The sequence below is a fragment of the Gallus gallus genome, chromosome 15 (assembly GCF_016699485.2).
Source record: "Gallus gallus isolate bGalGal1 chromosome 15, bGalGal1.mat.broiler.GRCg7b, whole genome shotgun sequence".
Lineage (NCBI taxonomy): Eukaryota > Metazoa > Chordata > Aves > Galliformes > Phasianidae > Gallus > Gallus gallus.
In genome coordinates, this window is record NC_052546.1 from 1,302,074 (window position 1) to 1,320,276 (window position 18,203).

The window sequence follows — 18,203 nt, forward strand, 5'->3', positions numbered from 1 at the left end:
AATCTTACTGATGGAGCCCCCTTGACCTCTTTCCATGGCTGTCATGTGATGGTTGACAGAGGTTAGATTAAAAAGTAATTCAGCTTTCAACAGAAGTTGAGACAAAAATATATAGTGCGAACAGGTACAGATTTTTTTTTTCCTCCCTCCCACCAAATTTTGTCTTAGCTAATGTGGATTGGCACTTCCTATTTGCTGTGTCCATCTTAAGCTAATGGATTTATGGTTCTGCAGCAAATGAGACAACTTTTCTTAAAACTTGGAGAAAATCACAGTCCTGCTTGATGTCACCTCTTCAGTTTAAGAGTGCAACTTAGAGCTCAGATTGCTTGTGTCGGTACCTCGTCACGGAATCAAAGTGGGAGTCTTACCTACTTCTCTGAGCACTGAGAGCCTGCTCATCTCTTCATGGGCTAACTAAATTAGATGCCTGAAGTTAAACAACGTGAACCTTCACAAAGAGTGCTCCCAATCTTTGAGTGCAAATAGCACGCTCTGGGCTGTAGCTAGAGTGACTCAGCTCCGTTAATCTGGTCATTATAGTTTCCATCTGCTTAAAAATACATATTGTAAAATACCCACATCTGCTTTATACCTTAAATTTCTTTTATGCCTCAATGATTAGTGTTTAAAGTGTGTTTGTAAAGATAAGCCATACTAATTTTTCTATAATGAATGCCTTTGGAAAGTAAATACCTTTTTTACTAAAATAAAAGTAATGTAGGCTGAGTTAAAGCCTTGTCTTACGGTAGATTTAACTGCAGGAACAGCACAGCATGTACTGCAGTTACCGACATTCATTCAGAGAATGGAATGGAACATTGACTCCACCTAATTTTCACTGCGATGAGTGCAGCCTATTCACTTTTTAGGAAGCAGGCAGTAATTTTCATTATTGACTCTTCAGTGTTTTGCCTTGACAGCAATTGCTTGTCCTGTCGGATCAGGACTGAGATGTCCCTTAGGCAGTTCATTTATCCCAGAGAAGCAAGAGGTCGGCATGTTTCAGCTGCTTCTGATGTGCAGAGAATTGAAGTTGGCAACCGAGGTGTGTAAGGATGACCTGCATCAGTGTGCTGTATTTTTGTTGCTCCCAGCAGCGGGTGGATGGGCTGCAGGAAGTCAGCAGGTAGGCTCTGTACAGGCAGAGACCACCCTTTCCATAAGCAGTCCGTTTGGGATTGCAGAAGTGTTGGCAGAAACAATCTGGCTTCTCTTAACACAGCTTTACTGATAACTGTCTTGTTACTGTTTTAATGACGCGTTTGAGCTAACTCTGCTCATGACCTGCTCTGGCTTTATCCATGAGTGTTGTTCTTTGACTTTCAAACCAATGTATTTTCATGCTTCCACCTTGACACAAATCCCCATTTGTGTCTCCTCTGCGTGGTTTGATCTAAAATTAAGCAAAGCAGTCATACTGTACAAACTGCCCTAAAATAAAGGCCTTTAATAAGAAATCTTAAAGTAGGAGCTGATGGCAGTTTTGGAGGGCAGCTGGCAAAGGCACAAACCACCGTTAGCATTACTGTGCTGCTGTGATACCATGGATCACATCACTGTGAACACTGCTGTGCCGACAGACACGTGAAGCCACTCGAACAGCCCAGCAAATCATGGACTATCGGCTCCAAGCAGTAACTGCCTACTGACCTCTCACAAAGTAACGGTACATAAAGTGTAAGGCACGCCCGGTGCTGCGGGAATTGTCTGAACGCAGCTGGGAGGCTTCACGGCTGCGGCCCTGGCTGTAGGGCCTTTCACTGCCCGCCCCGGAGCTGCTTCAGCAGAGCTCGGTGCCGCCGGCGCTTTTTCCCGCCCTGGTTGCTGTAGAGACGGCGCAATGGCACCGCGCGGCTCCTCCTGGCTGCAGACAAAGGAACCCGGCTGGGTCCCGCTCCCTTCACGGCCGGCCGCGCCTTCCCGCCGCCTCGGTCCCGTCCCCTGCTCACTCTCATTGGTCAGACTACATAAGGGCGTGTGTCCCTTGCGTCGTTATTGGCCGAACTATTTAACGTGCTCGCGAATCTGTCAATGGTAACCAGGATTTCAAATTCGAGGCGCATGAGACGGGAGACGCCATTGGCTGGCGGAGGGGAGACTCCCGCCCCCGCGGAGCCGCTCGAAGCAGGAGTTTAAAGATGGCGGCGGAGGCGATGGCGGCTCGGAGCGGGGGGCAGCTTTCGTGAGGCGGCCGAGTTCGTCCTCCTACCACCCCGTCGGGGAGGAGCGGTCGGGACGCCGGGGATGGCCCAGGTGGGTGCCGGCCTCGTGGGGAAGGAGGAGGCCGTGTATGAGCGGGCCCCGCCGCCTGGCGGGCTGTAACCCTTCGGTCCCTACAGGCCTCAGGGCGGCCCCGGCCCGGCGCGCCGTCCGTTCGGGCGGGCATCGCCGTCAGGCGCCCCCTCAGCCGCGCGTCAGCGTTTGCCGTCCCCCGGTCGCTTTCGCTGTGGGCAGCGCTCGGAACAGGAGGAAGGGGAGCGCCGCGTCTTCGTCGGGGGGCGGAGGGGCCTCGGCTGCGGGCTGAGCGCTGCCGCTCCGGGGCCGTGTGGCCCTTCTGCAGCACGTGCTGCGCGCCCGGCCGCCTCCGAGGGGTTTGTGGGGCGGTGAGGATGGGGCAGCGCGTCCTTCCGGCGCTCCCACGGCTCGGCTTCACGCGTTCCTGCCGGTCCTGCGCTCCGCAATGGAGCACCGTGACGGTTTTCTCTGAATTCCCTCGTTCGGCCTCTGGAAGGTTTAGGCTACAAAACTTTTGAACTTTCTTCTTCCCTTCCTCCCCTCCGGGGTTGAAACCAGGCTTTCTGTTTTGCACCTCGTTTTTCTTTAAGCTTCACGTTCATTTCTGCAGCGTTCAGTTGGGGGGGATGGGCCCCCAGTTACACCCTCCTAACGTGGGGTGAACGGGGTGAACACATCCCGTCCCTTCGGTGCCCTCTGTGCCGTTCAGACGGTGCAGTCAGGTCTTCAACTTTTCCTCTACGAGTGGTGCTCTTCTTTCTGTTTAGATGATTAAACATAATTGTTCCCGTTTCTCATTCTGACTGAAAAGTTAGCGCTCTGCTTCTTCTGAGCAGTGTCTTCTGATTATTACCAGAGCTGCTTTTTTTAGCGGGTGAGAATTTACTTCCCAATTGTTCTATTTTTCTTTACAAGTAGGAAGCCTCTGGGGATGCGATTGGAAGAATGTTTTTTTCTTCCTTCCTAGGCCCAAAACTGCAGATTTAAGAACAAATGAACTTAACCTCCCACGTCACGCCATTAATTGTAACCATCTAAACTCTGCCTGAAAACTGGGCAAGCTATCAAAGCAGCACTCACTCTGCTGTTTCTGATGGCGCTTTTCCCAATTTATGTAATCCTGCTAGCTCTGAAATGGAATGGTACTACAGAGGTTCTTTCTTATCTGGATTTGGCATTGGCAGTAACTGTTGGGCACCTGAGTGACTTTTCTTGCCCTGCTTTGATGACTTGCACAAAATGGCTGCGTTTTTTTTCAGAATCTTTCTGTGCTACAGTTGGCAACGTGGAAGGAAATATTTTCTTGTATGTTGTAGCAGTCCGCTGAATATCTTTCTCCAGGGACTTCCTATGCAAGTTGAATGAAAATAATTCACTTTCCTGGTTTTGTTTTCTTTTGACTGTTCATAATTAACGATTCAATATCTTCTGACTGTATCTATCCAAAAGATACAGGTGTAGATAATAAAAAGGGTCCATGATCGACAAAGCAGAGTAGGTTTTCAAGTGGTTGTTGCCTTGTGGGGAGGGAGGCAGTGTATTTCAGAAGCAATTAAGCAGCCCACTCTTCCTTTTGGAGCGTCTACAAAATATGAAGGAAGCAGTTTCTGATGGTGAAACCAATTTCTTTATCAAATGACTTTTTGAAGATGGAATCTGTGCTTTGTTCTTTGTTGAACTTGTTTGTGAGTCTCCATACGTATTGTTGTGGAAGGGAGTTTGGTGGTTACACATTCTAACGTTCTGGTTTTCTCTTTGAAAAGAGCTGCTGTTTTCTCTACGTGTTTCTTTCATGATCTTGCTGTACTGATTGAGAAGATGGGCATTATTTGGTTTTATTTTGTTTTTCTTTTTGTTTTCAAAGAACATCTGTACACAACCAAGCCAAGAGGAGGTTCTCCGGTACTGCTTTACAGTTTGCTGCATAACGTCCCCCACGTATCCCTTTGAGTTTCCTTTTACTATGAAACCTTTTCCAATGATCCACTAGAACAAGAGTCAGCCTAAGTGAAAAATGTGATGTTTCCATTTATTGGTGATCTGCAGAGCTTCATTTAAAATTCTTATTTTCTGCAGTTCATCCAGAGTTCACTTGGTGTTTTTTACTGCCTGTTGCAGCTCTCCATCACACTCCTTATATCTTTAAGAGGAACGTATGGGAACTGTTGGTGTATTTCTGTGGAGTCTTGGTGGGTGAGAGGTGGTTTTTCAGGGCAAGTTAGTTAAGCATGGCAGTAGGTAAGCTAGCTTGTGTTGTTTTCCAGGTATCCTGTGTAAGCCATGTAACCTAATATGCTAAGTCACTTTTCATAAATGGCTTTCTGGTTGTCTTGTCTAAGCTCCACGTGGCTGTTTTTAACCTATAGGCTCATGAAGCTCATCCTTTTTGGTATTGCTTCTTTTTCACCAAAAAGCCTTACTTTTTTTCTTTTTTTTTTTTTCCAGCCTCTAACAAAGGGCACGTTGTAAATATCAGTTTGCAGCAAAGCAGATGGGAATTGGACCTCTCTTCTGCTTCTTCCTGTTTTGGGGGAGCTTTCTTTTGTAGCAAATTGTATTGTAGCCCTCTCTAACAGTAGATTTGCTGGACTCTGTTACATTACCGTAGGGCTGGGGCAGGTTTGTGGCCAGGAATACAAAAGCAAGTTTAAACCAGATACTTCCTTTGGCTGCAGTATGTGTATGGGCTGCCAGACAATCCCTGGCAGTGATTTGGTAATGCAATTCATTACTTCAAGGCGAGCAAGAAGGACTGCCAGAGCTAGCTAGGTAGGTAAAGATTATTTCCTTGTGTTTTGATATTTGCAGACATTAAAACACTCTTTGGAGTAGGAGCAGTATTGGGATGTGCAGACTGTGTGTGTGACCCTGTCTGCTGGATGGTTGTAGCAAATCTTCCTAGTTGGATGTGGCAGCTCATTTATTATGTGTGATGTACCTCTCTGTCAGATACTAAAATACCAGCGTTAAGATTTCACTTCTGTATAGAAGAAAAACTCTGTTTGTTCTTTTCAAGAATATTCAAAAGATGTGACCATTACCTGCACTCAGTGCCCAGGATTTACTGGACCCATACTGTGACATTTGACTCTTGTTCAGAATTAACAAAGACGCTAATGGTTTATTATGAAGAACCTAATAATTTGTCATTTGCCTTTTCTTAATTTGAAGGATTTAATTTGAAGAATATTAACTGTAAATATCTTACTAGAGGTGACCTGTATGACATGAGATGTTTCAGAACCTCTTAAAAGAAGGAATTGATCACTCTTGTAATGATAGTATCTTTTAGAATTGAATGCATTTAAATGTATAGAATTGTTAGTGGTGAATGAGCTGTTTTTCATTGTGGAAGGTAGTATCTTTTTATCAAGGAAGATGGGATTATTTTAGAGCTTTTGTCAGAACAGTCTTTTGCCTCAGTAATCCTGCTACACCTGGCAAGCTCGGTGTTTTAAATGTATCACAGTTTTGAGTCTATTACTCTCCAACCCCTCCAAAACAAACAAACAAACCCAATTCTGCAGCCTCAGCAAAACTCTTCTTATTGGCAAATCCCTAAAATAGAGTTTGAGCTCACGTATGCTTTGTGTTCTTCCAGCTTCCAGGTAGGTGGTTCCTGTATGATGTGGAGTTTCAATCAGTCTAATTGTAACTGCGGTTCCCAGCTGCCTGCCTTGCCCCAGCTGTGTTTGAACTTTGCTGCTGAAGTTTGTTCTGTCTGGGCAGGCATAGAGATGTGTTAGAGAATTACACTTGGCTTCTCTAAGTCCCTCATGGCAACCTAGAAAAATTGAATATTTTTTGCTAAGATTACTTACATAAAACGTTGGCTGCTAAATGCCTTCCAGAATTAAATTGTGTTTAACGCCATATCTAGACCCAAATTCCTCAGGCATAACAAATGTATGGTCCCATAATAGCATGGAATATAGCATCAAATGCTTAATATATGGCTATCTAGATATTTTTTGCACAAGTTTATAGCAGATTAGGTTTCCTTTTAAAACTTCCAGTGGGACATAGACATACCTGTAAGTTTCAAAAGGACACATGTTTTCAAGAACCGCGGACTTTTAAAAGCATGGCAGTATTGCATGTGTAAGCTAATTGTCTGCTGTGTGGGTAAGTACTGGTTGAATACCAGGTTATTTTAAGTAATGGGAGAGTGCCCCTAAATACCTATGCTTAATATCCTGATAGCTAAACAGGCAGGGATAGTCCATTAATTAAGCAGGTAACTACGTATTAGCAAGTTCCTGTACCTCGACATACAGACCTAAAAGTTGTAACAGCCTAATCTCGGTTTCATTCACAACAGTAGTGAAATAAGCTGTATTTTATTACTGTAAAATGTAATTCTTTTTTCTACTTGAAATGTGTTACAGGAAGGAATAACTCATTTTTCTTTTTGCCTGGGATACCGTTTTCCATTTCTCTTCTGTGACATATACTTTCTTTTTCTTGTAGATTGAAAGAAGAAAAGGAGACCTGCTTGTCCAGTGAAGATGCAGTCTTAGTCCTCAGCTATTTAAGCTGAATGCATTGTGATTTCCAATAATTGAGACAGTGATTCTGAAAGCTGTCTACATTAATGAAAAGAACAATGTAGTCAGCTTAACTAAATCATCAGTGTTGCATATTGAATAGGACATGATAACCCAATCTTGATGGACTTATGCATGTTAGGAATATAGATATAAACATTTATTGAAAGCATTGTGTTTTTTTTTAAAACAGTAGCTTTACAGTTTAAAAAATGGAGAAATACGAAAATGTACCACCCCTCCCTAAAGAACCTGCAAGAGAAATGAATGTGGAGAATCACACTTGTCCCCCACCTCTGCCGCCTAATGAACAGCCTCCACCACCTCCCCTGCAAACGTCCAGTGACGCAGAGGTAATGGACGTTGGCTCTGGTGGTGATGGACAGTCAGATACCCCTGCTGGGGACACGCACAGTATCTGCAGAACACAGCTTCTCACAAAGGGATCTGCCTGCTACAAAAGTCGTCTTATAATAGACCCTAACAATAGTGACCAAAGCCCAAGAACTGCTCGTCATGCACCGTCAGTTCGAAAGTTCACCCCAGATCTTAAGTTACTTAAAGATGTAAAGATTAGTGTTAGCTTTACAGAAAGCTGCAAAAGCAAAGATAGGAAAGTTCTTTACACTGGAATTGAGCAGGATTATAAGGCAGATACAGATTTTGGTATTAATAATGTCAATGGGGATTTGCATGTTTGTCCTTTTGGTGGTAGTAATGGTAAAGCTGTAGGTATAGGGGGTGAAAATGATGACAAGAAGGATGATGAGAATGATGTTGATCAGGAAAAGAGAGTGGAATATGCAGTTCTGGATGAGCTAGAAGACTTTACCGACAACTTGATGGAAATAGATGAAGAAGGAGGAGGGTTCACATCTAAAGCAATCGTTCAAAGGGATAAAGTGGATGAAGAAACCATGAATTACTCGTATGAGGTAAGTAAATAGTGAGATTCTTGGTGGGCAAGAGGATTCCAAGTAGTTAGAAAAAACTCAAAAAGGTGTTTGTTAAAGACAGCCTCTTTTAGAAATGTGCAGTGCTGGAGTTAAACATGCAAAATTTTTGAAGATGGATTTTGACTGAAAACTTTCATAATTCTCTTGGTGGATCTTCTGAGTTGTGTGGTGTCTTCTATAATTTAGTTTAAAATAACATGAAAAAGGCTTCTTACACAATAAAGCTCACTTCATCGTGAAAAATGCCAGTGCTCACTTATGAAAACTTTCTTGTTTTTCAGTCATTTTACTGGGATCATTGGACATTTCTAGTTCCTCTCTATGTGGAAGTACATAGAGACAATGTATACTTTTTCTTTCCGAGGGGAAAGGGAAGTTAGCAGACCCCAGGAGGATAGTATCTGATGACATTTCTTTCAGGATGACTTTGATAATGATGTGGATGCTCTGCTGGAAGAGGGTCTTCGTGCACCCAAAACAAGGAGAGTAGAAAATGAGAAATACGGTGGTGAAAGTGATCACCAGTCTGATGGAGAAACAAGTGTGCAGCCAATGATGACCAAAATTAAAACTGTTCTTAAAAGTAAGTTAATGTTGGTTAAATATTTATAAACCTTTGTGTGATGTCAGTGTGCTGAATGAAAATCTGTGCATGGGTTCAGGTAGCAATTTTGGTCCAATAGCGGATGTGTTACAGAATCTTGTTTGGAGGCTTCTTAATATCAGATACGTTTTTTTTTTTTTCATACTGCTAAACATTAAAGGTGACGTTTGGGAGTGCTTTTTGTCTTCATCTGTTGTATGTGATAAGAATGTGTTTTGGTGCATGGATATGTGGAAAATGAGAAAGACCTTTACCTCAGTAGCGGGTAGCAGAACAAGGGTCTGGTTCTTCTCTCTGATAAACAGGTGAAGGCTCGTTGTAAAATTCTTCCTACTTCCGTTAAATCACTACTTTTGTTGAAATGTACGTGTGAAGTCTTAATGCTTCCAATACCAGGCAAACTACTACTAAAGCCCATGACTTACTTTTATCAAGGTGTTCATAGTGTGTTATGAACAAGTAGTAGCAAAGAGTTCATAATGCCACTCAGTCCACAAGAGCATAAGTGCAAACAGTTTGTATCAGAATCAAGGCCTAAACCTGCTCTAGAAGTGCAGAGCTGTCAAACGCTCTGCTCTGAAGTAAGGAACCAAACAGTTCTTCCCTTCAAAGCTTTATACGAACACAGGATTGCTGCAGGGGTCTCGGCTAAAAGTCTATTTTGTTGATTTCTGATGTAAAAGAAGTGACACTGTTCTCCAATGTCTAGAGTAGAAATAAGTAAAACCATATATTGTCTTGAATGTGAGTGCAAGTGTTCTACTGCACTGTTATTCCTTTTGCTGTGTATGTCCTAACTGGCTTACTGTTAGTAATTTCACACTCGTTTTGTGGAAGCAGCGGCATTTTTATGGCTAAGATATTTAAGTATAAGGACTTGTGGACTTGATTCTGGTTTGTATTGTACTCCTATTGAAAAATATAACAAAAGGTTTTATTTCAAACTGCTTCTTAAAGTCTATCAGACTTTGTATCAGAAAAAGCTGCATTGGAATAGAGCAGTGAGACTGAAATCATGAGAAACCTTAACCAGTTGCACAAAACAAAGGAATCAGTGACCACCTATCCCTTGCTTGACTATCTGAGAAAGGTAGAAGACAACGTTGCAGATGACCTGGATACAAACAATGCTTGGTGATTTGCAGTTTGGGAATAGGCCACAATTCAATGTCTATTGAATAATGACTATTCCAGATCTAAAGCCGTTCTTTGCTTTAAAGGTCGTGGCCGCCCTCCTACAGAACCTTTACCAGATGGATGGATCATGACATTCCATAACTCAGGCATTCCTGTATATCTGCACAGAGAATCTAGAGTTGTTACCTGGTCTAGACCTTATTTCTTGGGAACAGGAAGCATAAGGGTAAATACTGTTAATTATTTCTATACTGATATTTAAAAATTAGATGTATTCCTTCAAATGGTTGAATATTTTTTTTCTTCTTGAGCAGGATTATTACAGTACTTGAGAAATAAACTATTTCTGAAGTATGATCCAATTTTTCTTACAGTGCTTTGTTTTTCAATTGTTGATGAGTTTGGGCAGTTAAAGCAAATGAGGTGGCCTTGTTTTGTGCCGCCTTTTTCTAGAAAATGACTGCAAAACATTAATCCACTGTGAAATACATTCAGATTGCTTATTTGTAGCCATAAACTAGCCTGAGATGTGGTTCATGGTCCACATTTACAGAAGTAGATGTGTGACATTCATAAACCAAAGGAATCTGTAGAGACTGAGTTTAATATTGTGGGCTTAAACCCCAAGAAGGCTCAAGGGATTTTGTGAAAGCGTGTAATATCTGCTTGTAATGAATTAGAATATAGTTTGGGCTTAAAATGGGAAACACACTGTGAAGGTTCCTGTCAGTGTTAACGCAGTGCCAGGATGCTATACTAGTGAATGTGCTAAGGTTTGAATAGGATAAGATTGCTAACCAAAGAACAACTTGAGATGAGACTAAATAACTATAGCTTCCATCTTGACTACATCTTGTGAGTTCTGGATTTGCTTTTGGTTACCTCAAGGTACTGAAACTATATTATTTTATATTTGCAGAAACATGATCCTCCCCTCACTAGCATTCCCTGCTTGCATTATAAAAAAATGAAGGAAAATGAGGAAAGGGAACAAAATAATGACATAACCCCAAATGGGGAAGTATCACCCATAAAGCACATAGATAAGTCTTCAGAACTGGACTGCCAAACAGAAGAACCGGATTCCACTGCTGCTGATTCTGGGCCTTTAGATGAAAAAGACACCTCAGGGGGAGATGCAGCACAAGGAGCCTTAGGACAAGTTAAGGCCAAAGTTGAAGTATGTAAAGATGAATCTGTAGGTAGGTATGGGAACTGGGACTCTCCTCTTGGCTGCGGTTGGGTTAATGGCATTTGGTACGCTTTTTTATAATTCCTGATGTGACAGCTGAGTCATACCCTGCCTGAGATCGTTTGGTAAGTTGTCTTTCTGCGCTGTCTTTTCTTATGCACAGATCTGAAAAAATAGAACCAGTTTTAAACATGAATTTTGATTGTAACAGGAAGGGAAACATGCACTAGGAATTCCTGCTGGAGACATCTGAGAGTTGATATGCAAACCTTACACACAGAAATGTGGAAAATTTGGGGTATTTAATCTAGTAAAGTTGTGTATCCGTCTGAGAATCAGTTCTATCAATCTGAGTTGTTATTGCCATGTATTTTTTGTGCATCTTTTTGCGCTGTTTTTTTTTCCAATATAGTCAGCTATAGTAACCTGCTTGCTCCTTAGATCTGGAAGATTTTAGACGCTACCTTGAGAAGCGTTTTGACTTTGAACAAGTTACTGTAAAAAAATTCAGAACCTGGGCTGAGAGACGGCAATTCAATCGTGAGATGAAGCGGAAGCAGGCAGAATCTGAGCGGCCTATTCTGCCTGCCAATCAGAAACTCATTACGTTGTCTGTGCAAGATGCACCTACAAAGAAAGGTTAGTTTGTGTACTGAGAGATTAAATGTTTGATGTGAAAGTTCCAAGCTTGTTTAGGGGGAAAAAAAAAAAAAAAAAAAAGAATGCACATGTTCCTTGTTCCGGAACAATGTTCCTGAATTCACCATACAATACAGTAAAGGTGAAATACTATCTAACAAGAATTTTTATTTAAGGCTTTAGTCCTGGTATCTGGTTACTGCCATCGCCTATTTCTTACTGTTGGTATTTATGGAAAACCCTCCTAGCCCATCTCTGGTTGCTGCTGCTTTCTTAGTTTTATACCAGTTCATACCTGTCCCTAATTTGGGACTGGTTACAGATGGCAGATTGATCCAGGTTAAAACCTGTAAGTTAAAATACAGATTTAAACCACTTAGATGGAAATTGGAAAGAACTCTGCGCAGTTATATATCCTTTGTTAAGGAGTAGATTTTGTCTGATGAAAAGCTGGGGGAGCCCTCTTACCTGTATTGGCTGTGTAGATGTGGTAGTGTGTTTAACTGCAGTCCAGTATTCAAAATGCCCATATTGATGTGTGATTTGGCTTCTATTCTTGTTTTGTTGGTTGTCACGTCTGTGGGCACCTTTTCTTCAGCAGAATTAAAACTTACAAATTGACCATTCCCTCCTATGTGAGAGGTGCAGTTGAATTCCAAACTGTAATTGCTCATTAATTGCTTTTGTGGGTTTTTGCTTTGTTTTCAAAGCATATATTTTTGAAGTATTCTGTACATACTTAATAGTTTACACTTACATTATAAAACTGGCTTCTTTCTATGCCTGTTAGAGAAAACTGGATATAAGCTGGTTAAGAGTAATTGTGAAAGACTGGCACAGGAGTACTTAGAAGATGATGTAGCCGAGTTATTCTTCTGAACTGTTGAGAGAGGAATCAGGTGTAAAGCTGATGTCTTTTGTCAATTGAAATTAATGATGAGCTAAAAAGTGAGAGCTCTTGCTTCTGTTTTGAAACTCATAAATGAGATGAGTGGAACATGATGGACATTATTTATTGCAGGTAATCTCAAAACACATTGCATATAATTTGAGCAGCAATTCTCCCTTGCACTTTGCCATTTAATACTTTGTTTTTTCATAGCAGTTTTCTCCTTAAGACCAAAAGTAGCTGTCATTTCCCCCCCCCCCTCTCTTTTTTGTAGAATTTGTCATTAATCCCAATGGGAAATCTGAAGTTTGCATACTGCATGAATATATGCAACGAGTCCTAAAGGTTCGCCCTGTTTACAATTTCTTTGAATGTGGTAAGTCTGTTGTGGTTTCAAACTGAGCACAATGCTGTTGTGAAGAGCGTCTCTCATAGTGAAATAAAACCAAACAATGGATGTTTTTCCTATGGGATGTCTTGAAAGTCTGCTGTGAGCTGCATTCTAGTTAGAAAATGTTTTCTGAGCATCTCAAACAAAGATCTTTTGTATTTAAAATAATAGTATACTTTTTTGCTTGGAAAGATGTGCCTAAGTGAAAATGCATTGGAGTAACCTAGTTGTATTTAAAAGGGTACATCACTGAAATATAGGCAATTATACTGGTTATGCATAATTAATATTTGCTTAATTTTCTTATCAATAATGTCATGAAAATCTGACTGAAGACAAGTGATGGAACTGACAGTTGTAGGCACTTGATTAGGAAGCATTTAAGATTTTGAAAGATTTCTGCAGTGTATGCAGAATGTATGCACTTCCCTTAAAGCTGCAGTATTTTTGTGGGCTTATTCTGTTCTGGTTTACTTAGTGCATGTTCCTTGTGGTTTTTGCTTTACAGCAACAGAATTCCAAGTACTAAGGCGCTCGGTTGCTTGGCCAGTATTATTATTACTATTGGCCAGGTTAGTGTGGAAGCTATAGCTTCTGTTCTTATAAATGCATTATGTAATATAACTGAGTTTTTAACATCAGCATATTGTATTTGCACTGTAGTAGTGAAGCAAAAAGCCTTTGGAATTAACATTTGAATTCTGGCAGATCTTAAACAGTCTCTTAAAATGGAGAAATTCTTTGATAGAATGAAGTGCATGTGGTGGGAAGTGTGTGTTAGTGGAAACCATTAGGATTTCATGTGCTGGAGTATTCAGTCTTTCTGAAGAGTATACAGTATCCATCCTACTTGAAGCTGAAATGAGGAAAACAAACACTGATAACAGTCACAAACATGAGATATCGCTATTATATGTGGGAACTGCTGGAAAGGTTTCCTTTTCTCCTCTCCCTTTTCAGAGAACCCAAGTGAGCCTTTTGGAGCCTCAGTGATTATTGATGGAGTAACTTATGGGGCAGGAACTGCCAGCAGCAAAAAGCTTGCCAAGAATAAAGCTGGTAACAGTTCTTTCTTTCTTAATGCCAACTGCTGAATTGTTTGTCTGTTTTCATTTGTTTTCTGAAGATGACCATATTTGCAATAGTAAGTAGGAATAATTTTAATAATCGTTTATGAAACATGTACCCATGTAGTCTTATTAAAAGTACTGCTATAGAGACTTCCCAAAGTTCAACAGTGTACTGGGATAGAAAACCATGAAGAAACTTCAGAAGTTAATTTCTGATTTGTGCTGGTAAGCTGTAAAAAAAAACATCTGTTTCCAATTATCTCACCAGTGTGTACATGCTGAGTTTTTTGTAATTTTATACTTAGAATCACAGAGTTGAAAGGGACCTTTAAAGGTCATCTAATCCGACTCCTCCTCCTGCTGTCCCCTGCTGTATGAACGCCTACCTTGTGAATTTTAGTACAATTTAAGTCTTAACCTCTCTCTAAGAACAGCAACAAACAATCAAAACACCACCAAAACAAAACTGAAAAAGCAAACAACAAAACCTCTAAGCTTTTGGTTGAGCTAGTTCCCTTTCTGGTGATAAAACAATTGCACTGAACTATATTATTACTTAGACTGATTTCCAAATAATTATCTCTATTAATGGATTAAATAAAATCAGTCATAGTTCTAACTTGATCTGTTATAAATATGTGTATAGTGAATAACAGTTCACAATTAAACAGTATTCTTTAAAAAAGAGCGTACAGAGCGTGACAGAGGGGCTGGGAGAATATATTGCATGTTAGGACTTCTTAACATCTGCAGACTGTGATGTGTTTAGCACAGGGTAAATGTTTGGAGGTGTATAATGTATGTGTAGCGTGGGACTTCGTGCTTTGGTGAAATTTGTTGATGTGGCTAAAATATTAGAAGCCATCACAGAATTGTTCATGAAAAAAGGTGTTTTGTTGGGATAACAGAGTGCCCCAGTGGTACTACTGGTTCCACTGTACACAAGGTTCTACTGTAACAGTGAAGGGATGATGACATATCTCTAACTTTAGGTCCTATGGGGGCATTGCTTGATGTGACAATGAGATTTTAATTTCTTTCTCCTTTTATAAGCGTGTGCAAAAAGCAGTTTCTTAGTGCAGTTTAATAGTTTTGAGATGTTTCTTACCAACTTGTGCTTTTTAAAGGAAAACAATCCAATGTTAAGTGGATATGCTCATTGCAATAGGATGAGTAAGATGCTCATTTTACCTGTTGTTCTCTAGGATGTGTGGTGATTTCTAGGGGAGATGGGAGGCTTGCTTAAGTTGTTTCATTCTGCTACTGTTTACAGTTGTTTAAAGTAAAGCTAATTATGGCATTAAATCATTTTCTGCAGCTCGAGCTACACTGGAAATCCTTATTCCTGACTTTGTTAAGCAAACCTCTGAAGAGAAGCCCAAAGACAGTGAAGAACTTGAGGTACTGACCTCTTGCCTGATGGCTGTGATCATTGGAATCTCAGTTTTTAAATACATTATGTTTTCAGCGTGGAAAAATGTACTGAAACTCCATAGCTTCATTTTCTCAGTTGGATGGCAATTTTAATGATGTTGCTAAAGATTTTTTTTTTTTGCACTTAAGAATACTTTCTGGTGCAGAGTAACAATGTTTGTTTAATGTTACACAGGAGAGATGACCAATTAGAACAGTATTTGATTTGCACAAAAAGTTTTATATCTCTTTTCAATTTCTCTGTAGTATTTTAACCATATCAGTATTGAGGACTCACGGGTATATGAACTGACCAGCAAAGCTGGGCTCTTGTCTCCATATCAGATTCTCCATGAGTGCCTTAAAAGGTAAGGTTGCAGCATGATGATTCTGTTTTGTACGCATCTGAGTCGGGGCACAGGGTTTGCTTGGATGCTGCTGCCCAGTGTTCCTCAGTAACCTAAGGACACTTGGCAGGCTGGCTGAGCTTACTGCACTCACTGCCTGTAAGAGAGGTGGTATGGACTGAACTGGTTAATATTGTGTCTTTCATTAACTAATATTTTGTGGGTTTGCTTCTCAGAAGAAAATTCTCAGATTAGGATATAATCATGGGACTTAGATTTGTTTTTCCTTTATGTGGGGTTTTCTTCTAATTCAAGTCGAGTCACTGATCTAAGAAATAACTCCCTATTAACCAGTGTCTTAGAATTTATTATTGCTGTATCTACCACCACAGCAATTACTAACAAAGATAACTGTAATTACTTTGTTTATTTGCAATTGTACTTAGCGTATGATGTTGGTTTATTTATTCATTGTGCTCAAGAAACCATGGAATGGGTGACACATCCATAAAATTTGAAGTGATTCCTGGTAAAAATCAGAAGAGTGAATATGTCATGACTTGTGGCAAGCACACAGTGCGAGGCTGGTGTAAGTACAGCACCTAGTGTGACCTCTGATATCTTCCTTTTCTTCCTGTCCTCTATTATCCATTTTGCAGGCATTTGTTCAGTTACCTAACTTGTTTTGTTATTTTTCTACTCTTTTCTGGTGTCTCAGCTTTGAATAGCACAAGTCAACTTGGTGTTTAACTGTGTGAAGTAATGGTATGACACGTTTTCATGGTTATTTTTACAGGCAAAAATAAAAGAGTGGGGAAACAATTAGCTTCACAGAAAATCCTACAGCTACTGCATCCACACGTGAAAAACTGGGGCTCCCTTTTGCGTATGTATGGTAGAGAGAGTAGCAAGATGGTCAAACAGGTGAAGATGATTTTGTTTAATTGTGATCTACATTGTGATTGTATTTTTCTGTGCTTTGTTGTTGGTTTTTAATTTAATAAGAAAAAACCTGTGGTGGCATCTATCTCAGCATCATCTTTTTGCTCCCCGTTATGGGCAGGGCAGTGTGTCTCAATTCTTCTGAACTGGTGATTCTCATACCTTGCTCTTGCCAGAGTGTGGTGCTTTCATCGGCAATTCTGTTAACCTTGCATTTGCCAGACAGAAACTATCTAACCTATGTAATATGAAACTAGCTCATGTAAATCTGTCTTATTACTTGAGAAAACATAGCTGTCAGAGAGAGAACTTCTCGTGTGTGTATATGTATTTTTAAATCAGAACAGCTCATCTGTTGTTGCTTATGGTCTCGTTGAACAGGAGACCTCCGATAAAAGTGTGATAGAGCTTCAGCAGTATGCCAAAAAGAACAAGCCAAATCTGCACATCCTGAACAAGTTACAGGAAGAAATGAAAAAACTGGCACAGGAACGAGTGAGTACATGCTCCTTCTTCTGGTATTTGATTTACAAACAAGAATGCCATAGGCCAGGCTTACTGATTGTGTGTAAAATTTGTAAAATTTGTTTGTAAGATTTGCACAAATCTCTCACGTAAGGAGAGGTGTTCAAAACTTTTTTTTTTAAATAGGGCTGCATTTAGAGAGATTTTCATTCTCCCATTTTAAGTGGATTTATCAGTTCACCAAAGTAAAATTAAGTAATGCTTAACGTTAGAACAAATTAACCTTCCACAGAGACTAACACAAATTTGGCTACGGTTGTGCAAAATGACTTTCTTAGCCTTATATTCTTTATGTGACTGCAAGGTGGGCTTCGTTCCATGGTGTTTTGTGTTTGTTTTCTTAAGGAGGAAACGCGGAAGAAACCCAAGATGACGATTGTGGAGTCGGCTCAGCCTGGCAGCGAACCGCTGTGTACTGTTGATGTCTAATGGGAGAATTTCCGAGTAGGGAGCAATAACTCAAATGGAGGAGCTAGATTTCCAACAACTATTTAAAAATCTGTTTGCTGCAGAATGCAAGATAACTTTTAAAATCCAAGCTGCTTCAGTTATGCATTGTTCTTTTTGCATCATCAGGGCAATATTACTTTTCTTTCTTTTTTTTTTTTATACCTCTAAGATACGATACGTACGTGTCAAGGTCTGATCATAGAGATCTCTGCTTGGGCAAGATGCACAGAAGACAGGCATGTTCACACAGGACACAGTCAAGCACTTTTTCCTTGAAAATCATCCGTGTTGTTTGAAATGGATGTGTTTTTAAGGATGAAATTCAGAATATCTATATACAGGTTAAAGCTGATACTATATATATATATATATATATACACACACACACACATATGTATATATAAAAGAAATATATGTACGCGTCGTGTATGAACATGCCTAAAACTGTTTTTGTGTAAAGTCTTGTTGCATTTCAGCACATAATAATATGCACTGATAAGACACTTCGGTGACAAATACATGAAAATGATGAGCAATGTTCCTAATGCCATAGGATTAGGCCAGTAATGCTGTTTCTTCTATTTTATTTTGTCTCCTGCCAGGTTTAGTTATTCAGGATCACAGTATGCAGACTTTTTTTTACTACTACTTGAAAAGAACAAGTATACCTGGTAGTGTTAAGAGCAACAGGCTGGATATTCAAAATTGTGTTTTATGTTAATTGAAAAAGAGCCAATGTTAGTTTACAGATAGTTGAAAGGGGAAAAGGAGGCGCTGCTTATCGGGTTAAAGTGAAAACAGGAATTTGAAAGGTTGTTTTCAAAGCGTGGCGCCAAACTGTAACTGAAGATGGCTGACAGTCT

At 40.3% G+C, this 18,203-nt stretch overlaps 1 protein-coding gene and 1 non-coding gene across 2 annotated transcripts; both read left to right on the forward strand.

Annotated features, from left to right (window-relative positions):
* The first annotated feature begins 2,129 nt into the window (after positions 1 to 2,129).
* DGCR8 (DGCR8, microprocessor complex subunit) lies at positions 2,130 to 17,737 on the forward strand. Its single transcript, NM_001389453.2, has 14 exons — positions 2,130 to 2,256; positions 6,709 to 7,720; positions 8,162 to 8,324; positions 9,566 to 9,708; positions 10,402 to 10,684; positions 11,116 to 11,313; positions 12,477 to 12,578; positions 13,554 to 13,652; positions 14,982 to 15,064; positions 15,344 to 15,444; positions 15,906 to 16,012; positions 16,220 to 16,347; positions 16,747 to 16,860; positions 17,236 to 17,737. The coding sequence occupies exons 2-14, from the start codon at positions 6,998 to 7,000 to the stop codon at positions 17,317 to 17,319; spliced, it is 2,328 nt and encodes a 775-aa protein (NP_001376382.1). The 5' UTR covers positions 2,130 to 2,256; positions 6,709 to 6,997; the 3' UTR covers positions 17,320 to 17,737.
* Positions 7,102 to 7,170, forward strand: MIR1306 (microRNA 1306). The gene has a single exon (NR_035019.1). It is a non-coding gene; the product is annotated as a microRNA 1306 (primary transcript).
* Positions 17,738 to 18,203: the final 466 nt, after the last annotated feature.